This window comes from Mus pahari, chromosome 15, assembly GCF_900095145.1.
Source record: "Mus pahari chromosome 15, PAHARI_EIJ_v1.1, whole genome shotgun sequence".
Lineage (NCBI taxonomy): Eukaryota > Metazoa > Chordata > Mammalia > Rodentia > Muridae > Mus > Mus pahari.
Window position 1 is genome coordinate 17,377,196 of NC_034604.1, and position 7,623 is coordinate 17,384,818.

General features: G+C 50.8%; 2 protein-coding genes across 3 annotated transcripts in view; one reads left to right on the top strand and one right to left on the bottom strand.

Moving 5' to 3' along the window:
- Positions 1–2,255, bottom strand: part of Klhl14 (kelch like family member 14) — a 104,963-nt gene extending 102,708 nt beyond the window's left edge. The window contains exon 1 of the mRNA XM_029547248.1: positions 1,266–2,255. Within this exon, the coding sequence (XP_029403108.1) occupies positions 1,266–2,218 (953 nt within the window). The 5' untranslated portion in view covers positions 2,219–2,255. The remainder of the gene's footprint in view (positions 1–1,265) is intronic.
- On the top strand, positions 2,070–5,937 carry LOC110333274. Of its 2 annotated transcripts, XM_021214856.2 has the most exons (4): positions 2,188–2,272; positions 2,560–2,709; positions 3,654–3,858; positions 4,854–5,937. In XM_021214856.2, exons 2-4 carry the CDS (start codon positions 2,622–2,624, stop codon positions 4,876–4,878), a joined length of 318 nt encoding a protein of 105 aa, XP_021070515.1. In that variant the 5' UTR covers positions 2,188–2,272; positions 2,560–2,621; the 3' UTR covers positions 4,879–5,937. The 2 variants fall into 2 exon arrangements, with proteins under 2 accessions (XP_029403109.1, XP_021070515.1); XM_029547249.1 differs by lacking the exons at positions 2,188–2,272; positions 4,854–5,937 and adding an exon at positions 2,070–2,146 and having other exon boundaries at positions 2,554–2,709; positions 3,654–4,813.
- The last annotated feature ends 1,686 nt before the right edge of the window (positions 5,938–7,623 follow it).

A 7,623-nucleotide genomic window follows, 5' to 3' on the forward strand; every position in this document is an offset into this window, starting at 1 on the left:
ACACACACACACACACACACACACACACACACACACACACACACACACCCCTACTCTCTGAGGTTACCTGGAGTAAGATCTCATTCTGTGCGGGACTATGCCTTGGCAGATTTTCAAGTCTTATCCTTTTGTCACATAACATTTGGAGGTTTAGGCTGGCCCCGATAGCCTGGCCTCTGAAACCTGGATGCTTAATCATGAAAAGGAGGGGATACCATGCCTCTTCTCCCAAAACAGAAGGAGCCCTTTTCTAGGGCTCATTAAAAAGGGTTTTGAAATTGCAGCCAATCAAACAGGATTGTCAGTTTCTGCAGTCTTCTCATCTTGGCGGCACTTTACAAAAGCATGGCTCTCTCTCCCTTTTGACATGAAATACTGTTTGCAACACAGATACTTCCTAAATGGCCATGGCAGACAGCATCAACAGTTTCCTAATTTCTTTGTGACCCTTGCTAGACACACAGAGCAACTGAAGGTGCAAGACTGTGCTCCCTGCCCTTCTCCACTCCCAGATGTCAATGCCCTAGACATCCTGGGGACAGAAGTTAGCAGGCAAGATTCACCCCACCACCCTGAAATGTGGTGAAAGGCTTTGCTCTCCTTTAAAGAGCAAGGAGAAAGCGTTTTCTGCAAAGTAGAAAAGTTCACTTGGTCACAGAATGCCCATCAGTACAACTAGCAGTAGGAACAGATAACTCCTTTTGGGAGTTCCAATCTAGAAAGAGACCAGAGCTCAGTCCCAGCACAAAAACCAACCAAAAGATTAAAAACTTGAGTGCATGACAGAAAGACTATGAAGTCTCTTCTGCTGACACTGAGAGTTCTTCCTGGCTCAAAACAGGAATGAGAAAGACCTGCACCACAGGCTCCATCTCCTTGAACAGGTCCACTTTAAGGGGCGGGCAGAGGGAGCTCTGACTGACCAAGGTGCCCAGAGCTGTCCTAAACTGCATAGGCCTTTGAGCCCCACCTATCTGTTCAGTTTCAACCTGTCTGAAATCTTCAATGTTTCTTGCCCAGATGTGGGAATCTGGGCATTCAAGCGCTCAGGGATGCTGTAAGGCCAGGTTCCTGAAGCCCCTTCTGACACTCTAAAATCAACTTTCCCCACACCAGCTGAAGTGTTTGAAATGGTTTTTCACGTGCAGGAGCCTCCCGCCCAGCCCACCCAGTTCTCCCCTCCTCCCTGCCCCCTCCCCTCCCTCCGGCCTCTTCAACTCCCCACCACCCCATCCCACCCTGCCTTCCTCTTTGTTGTCTCCTACCTGCTGGCCAGGCTCTGCCTGCAGTGCTGCCTGAAGGGCATCAGGTGGTAGTTCATGGCATCCAGCAGCAGCTTCTGGCAGACCGGGTCGGTGCGCATGAAATCCACCGACTGGACCCGCTCCACCAGCTCCGGGGCGGGGATGAGCGCAAAGCGGAGGCGCTTCATGAGGTCGGGCGCGTACTGCATGCGGGTCTCACGGTCGTGCTCCAGCCACAGCACGGACATCTGGAAAAGTGCCAGCTCCGACTCCACGGGGGGCGGCAGCGAGTCCAGCAGGGCACGCATCTCCTCGAAGTTAAGCAACAGCACATCCTCCACCAGGTACTTGTTGGCCAGCTTCTTGGTCTCCTCCAGGCCGTGCAGTGCGGCGATCTTGCACACCTGCTTGTAGTTCTGCACCGAGATCTGGTCGTTGAGGAACTGAACGCACAGCTTGGTGACCTGAGGAATGTGCAGGATTTTGCTGACCGACAGCACTTCCTCCACGGTGTCCAGGGAGAGGGTCACGTTGGCTGTGTAGAGGTATTCAAGCACTAGGCGCAGCCCGATGGACGAGCAGCCCTGCAGCACTAGGTTGTTGATGGCTCTGGGGCTGGTCAGCAGCTTGTCGTCGGGGGAGGAGGAAGGAGTCCCGGGCTCCTCCTGTGGCGGCGGCTGCTGCTGCTGTGGAGGCTGCTGCTGAGGCTGCTGCTGCTGCTGCTGGTCCTTGGGGGCCCCCAGGCCGTCCTGGCCGCCGACCCCTCCCCCGAGAGGGGGGTGGCTGGAGAAGAGTGATCGGAAGTACTGCGAACAGGAGGCCAGCACGGCCTTGTGGCAGTGGAACTGTTGGCCTTGGGCTGTCAGGGTCACGTCGCAAAATAGCTGCTTCCTCCACAGCAGGTTGAGACCGTGCAGCAGGTTGTCACTGTGGCTGGGGTCGAAGGTGGAGGTCCTGTCCCCGGATCTGGACATGGCGAGCTGACTCTGCGCACCTGGCTTTAAACCCTCCTCCAACCTGGCAGACGGGTGGGGGATGGGAGGGGTGGCAGGGAGGTGTAGGGGGGGTGGGGTGTGGCCGGGGTGGGGAAGGGTGTGGAGGGGAGAGAGGAACAACAATCAAGGCCCCGCTTGGCTCCCTCCCTGCGCTCTTAGGTTCCGAACCTAAGAGGGAGGTGTGAAGGCGCCCGGTCCTGAGCGCCTCCAGAAGGGTCCTCGTCTGGGGTCGGGACTCCGGTTCTGCTCCTTGCTACCTCTTATACACTTCGCCCCTCACTTTCCTAAAAGCACCCAGGCTTCTCTCTTGGCAGCGACAGCGGTGACAGCAGCGGCGGCAAAAGTGGAGGCTGAGGCCGTGACACCTCGTGGGCTCGAGTCCATGCCCGGCCGGATGAACAGAAAGGCCGGGAGTGGGGATTCAGGGGGTGCCCCAAGAGCTCAGAGGCGACCGACGGCGGCGGTTCCAGGTCAACTGGTGCTGGAAGCTTTGCTTTTTCTTAGTTGGCCCAGTTTGGGGGTGGGGTGGGAAAAGGGGGGCAGGCGTGCGGGTGGGCGATTCTTAGCTCTCTAAAAGCTGGGGACACCCTCGATTATCCGCGCTGCCCCGAAAAAGTCCTAGGCTCACAGTCTGAGGGAAGAGATAAAGCCCTTTCTTCTCCCGGGGAAGTGCAGCGGAGCGCGATGGGGACCCGCTCAGTGGACTCGGCAGAGGCGGGAGCTGTCCTTATCAATTCTAGCTCATTTCCCTCACCCCGGCCCTGCCCGCTTCCCCGCTTCGCAAACTGTTGGCTTTCCTCGCCGCCACCCCGATTTGCTAATTTTCCAGAGACGCCTTTAAACCTGGCCAGAGACTCCTTCCACCCATACTACTCACCCCACCTCGGGCCCCCTTCTCCCTGCACCTTTGCTATATCAGAGCACGGAAGTTCAGTCATCTAGTTCCCCTTCCAGTGCGGGGCGGCCCCGAGGATGACTGGGGGCAAGTTGGGGTGCTAGGCTGGATTTAGAGCAGGAGACTAGAGGCCAGGAGGGACTGGTATGGATTGGTCTCCCTCCCTCTCGAGCACCCGGAGCAGTCGCTTTAACAGGAGGAACTATGAGAAGTTCAAGTTAGAAGGCAGGTGTTGGGGGAGGGGTAGTGGCCCGGGAATGAGGTGGGGGTGGGGGCGCGGTCCAGTGCAGAGGGGCCTCTGCTCCGCACCCAGATGGATCTTGGGACAAGCATCCCTTCGATCCCCGGGGTTCAGCTTCCAGAGGTCCCCCACTCGGGCACCCCCCCTACTCCCCCCAGCCCTGGAAGTACTTCTGTAAAAAGTCTGAGCCTCCCGCTTCTAGGTGGTAGGAGGCCGGGGAGGGGGAGGCCAGGTGAAATCCACAAACCGAGTCCTTAATCTGTAATTGCACCTTTCAGGGCGGAACAGGAAGGGACCCTCTTGCCCGCGTCCCGCCCGCGCGCCCGCCGGGACCACCGCCGCCGTCGCCCGGCTCCGAGGGACCCGCCGGACCTGCCCCTTCCGCTGCGGCTCACTCTGCCTTGCCCGGCGCCGCTTCTGGATCGCCGGCTTCATTCCTATCAGACTGGGCTCCTCTCCACTCACTTTCCCATCCTGTTCCAGGTGGACCCTAGCCTCCCTCCCCCAAACACAACCACCCTCCCCCAAAGCTCGGGCTTGCCGGGAAACATTTGAGTCCTCACTGGAAGTGGCCCTGGTCATACCTCTCTCTTGCTCTCCCAGCTTCGTTGTCTAGCCGCCCCCCCTCATCTTTTCCTTCTTGTTCTCCCCCCTTGCTTCCACCTCCCATCTGCTTATTTCTTGCAATGAGTTTTATTCTTTATAAGCGTTTGCCACACGACCCCCCCCATAAGTATCCCCCCCGCACCCACAAGAACCCCAAAAGACAAGGAAAATACAGGCAAGGCAAACCCAAGGCCAGAAACTTACCTGCTGTCAGCCAGCTGCAAAGTCAGGGCTCACTTAAGCTCCCCCCAAAATCAATTGTCCTTCCTTTTTAAAGGTTTGCTCTCTCCTTGGGAGGGGAACACACCTTCTGGCTCCCAACTCCAGGCAGTCACTCTGTACAATTTATTTTGTCGTACATCATTTGATCACCATGAATTAGCAACAGCAAGAAAATATAAGAGAGGGAGAAAAAGAGAGAAAGAGAGAGGAGAGAGAGGGAGAGAGAGGGAGAGAGAGAGAGGGAGCAGAGCTTTCTGCAAGAGAAGAAGAAGAAAAAATGTACGTGTGACAAATTATGCTACCAAGAAACAACACATCATTATCCTTGGGCCTGGGGCTCAGTGAGTCGTAACGAGAGTAATAGGAAATCCACGGTTGGGGAGAGAAATGGTCGTGCTTGGCCAGTAGAGAGAGACCATACAGGGGGATGGATGCTGGAGAGACTCGCAAAATTATGGCTCAAGGCTATTGTAAAAATTGTCGAGCGTAAATGACTGCGATTTCAAACATCTTTGGAAGAAAGAAGGGGAAAAAGCGAGCCCCCCTCCCTCCCTCTCCCTCTCTCTCCCTCTCTCTTCTCTTCTCTCTATAAAGAACCGTCAAGTTTTAGTGCGCATTGCTAATTAGTCAATTTCTCTCTGCCTTCACAGGCTGGCGACTTCGCTGCTGAGCTGAAACTGCTAATTTCTGTGACCAGCTTTTTTCTTAGCTGTGATCTGGATGAATGAGTAGCTGTCTCACAGAGATGACAAAAATAAACTCTAATCCCCCCCAAAATTTCCACTACATCTTTCTCATGCATAGATTTATGATCTTCAAGCGCTCTGTGCAATATGCAAACTTTTTTGTGTCTGTGTATATGCTGTTGTTTGCAGCTTCCACAACATCGGTATGCTGGGTTTTCCCTCCCACCCCCCAACCCCCTCATACTCTCAAATGCAGAAGCTGTCTGATCTCCAAGTATGCTAGGAGCCACTTTAGCCTGTCTTGGTATCTAGGGTGTGGGACTGACTTGGAAGATAACAGTCCCTGTCCAGGAGGGCTGAGGACATGCCAGGGGTGGGGGAAACACAGTTGGTGAAACAGAGGACAGTTCCCTGCTTTTTTTCCTCTCTGTACTATTCAAGCTTTATGGTTTTGTTGGAAAACATATTTTTTTTCTCTTATTATTTTGGTCTGGTTAAACAACCTCTTTTGAAGTTCTCTTGTCAGTCTTTGACACATAAGAGTACAGAAAGCATGTTTTTATTAAAACATTATCATATTGTCAGATTGTGTTTCAATTAAGAGTCTTTGGTTTGCAGGAGCTAGGATTAACTGTTAGGGGACCCAGCTGCAATTTCACAAATGTAACCTTTCAACTTGGGGAGTTCACTTGATAAATAAGGGCCCTTCCATAGGGCTCACACTGTTGACCCTGCTTAGCATTCAGAATGGACTTCAACCTGATTCTAAGACCTTAAAGAAAGACATGTGCCTTTCTAGGACCAGAAAGGCATGTGCATTTTGGTAGAGGACATGTTCTTCAGACTTATGATGTATGGTACCCTCATTGAGGCTGTCAATGGAAGTTGGAGGTATTCAAGAACCCCCCCCCCCACACACATCCTACACTGGGGGGTGGGGAGGGACAGAAACAGAAAAATATGCCCTTGAATAAAATGATTATAAAACAATGCTAGACATGAATTAAATTGAGTTTTGTTTGTCAATAAATATAGAATATGATTCACTTTAATGTGCTCTGGTTAGTAAGTTTATTAAAATCACCCAAGGGTTGTCTTCTTACACCCCCCCCCCCATCCTTTGATTCATGAGAGATGGAAAGACACCTGCTTAAGTGAGGGGGGAAGCTGAAATTTTCAAGGCTTAGAAATGGGGAATTTCCCAGCTAGAATGATAACATTAACATGCATGTGGGATGTTTACTCAAATAAATGAAGGGGAATGAAACCAAAGCCCTTGCAAAGGCCCTTTGCTCTCCAGGTTCCTGCCTTACTGGAGAGTAAGACTTCTTTATTATGGTCTGGTCGAGGTCTTGCATTCTCCCCTCACACTTACCAGCCAACTAAGCACATAACAAGACACAGACAGGGTCTATTTGTTGTTGATGCTCTTTGGGATCAAGAAAAGAAAGAAAACAGATGAAGCTAACTGCTCACATCCTTTTCATTTTGAACATCTGTTCTGGGGGTCTTGCAAAGGAAGACTGCATGATTGCAACACACTGCCTTTTGGGGGTTCAATGTGAAGTGTTAAAGGTACTAAGTATGTGGGGTGCATGCAAAGAGCATGCTCAACTTATATTTCCTGTCGGTCATACTTGGAACTGAACCAAATGTTGAATAATGACTAGATCATTTAAATTACAGCCTTCTCATCGTATCATGAAGGAATTAAAGCATACTTTGGAGAGATTAAATTCTGTTTTGAATGTTTTAACTTTTTTTTCTTTTTGCTACTAATATAGATAAGTCACTAATTATGAATATTAGAGTTGCCATGCTTCGACATGCTTCCCAACAGTACTAAAGGCACATCTTAAGAATCTGTATATATCTGTGATTTTGTTATCTAACATCTAGTTGGAAGAGAGAGCAAGGAGAAGTGGGAACTTCTCATGGTGAAGCGGGTCTTGAAATGAAGTGCTTGGCCCATTGTCCTCTGCATTTTAAAGCCAGTAAAGTATTAATGTTTTGGCTTTCAAAGGGAAAATAATAACAACTATGGGTATTCTGTAAGCAACCAATACCAAAACCAGCCAACCAACAAACAAAGAAGTCCCCTCGTAGTAAACCCCATGCCTCTAGTATCTTGCACAAGCATCTACTGCAGTGCTTGTTGGACTTCCAAATGCAATGGCACTACTTACAATAAGTCCCTGTTATGAAAGATTCAATTTGCAGCAATCAGATGGCAGCTACTAAGCGATTGTAAGCATTTAAATTTTATCTCACTTCACTGTTCAACATACAGAAATTGCATCTCTGTGTTTGATCTACCCTGCTGAGCACTATCATTGGCTTGCAACCCTGCCCCTGTTGTTTTTTACAATGGTAGGAAGGGCTTGACTTTTCAAGAGCACTCAGCAGGATAGATTTCGCACAGCAGAAGAGGATTGTCGTTGAGAAAACAACAACACTAACAACAATCATGTAGTCATCTAATCTAAGCGGTCTTTCTACTTTGGCAAAATTAGCAAAAGTATTCATCAGCTAGTCTGCATTAAAGCTATGCCTAGTGGGAAGACCCTGAAATAACCACACTGACTGTCCAAGGGAACAGCTTTCCTCTCTGGGTGATCTCGCCAGCCTTTTAGGTGTCAGAGATACAGCTTATGGGAGCTCCAGTTGTCCACAGCCATCCTGTTGCACCGGACAGACTAGGAATACCTGTAGCAACTCTAGGCTTGCTTGAGTG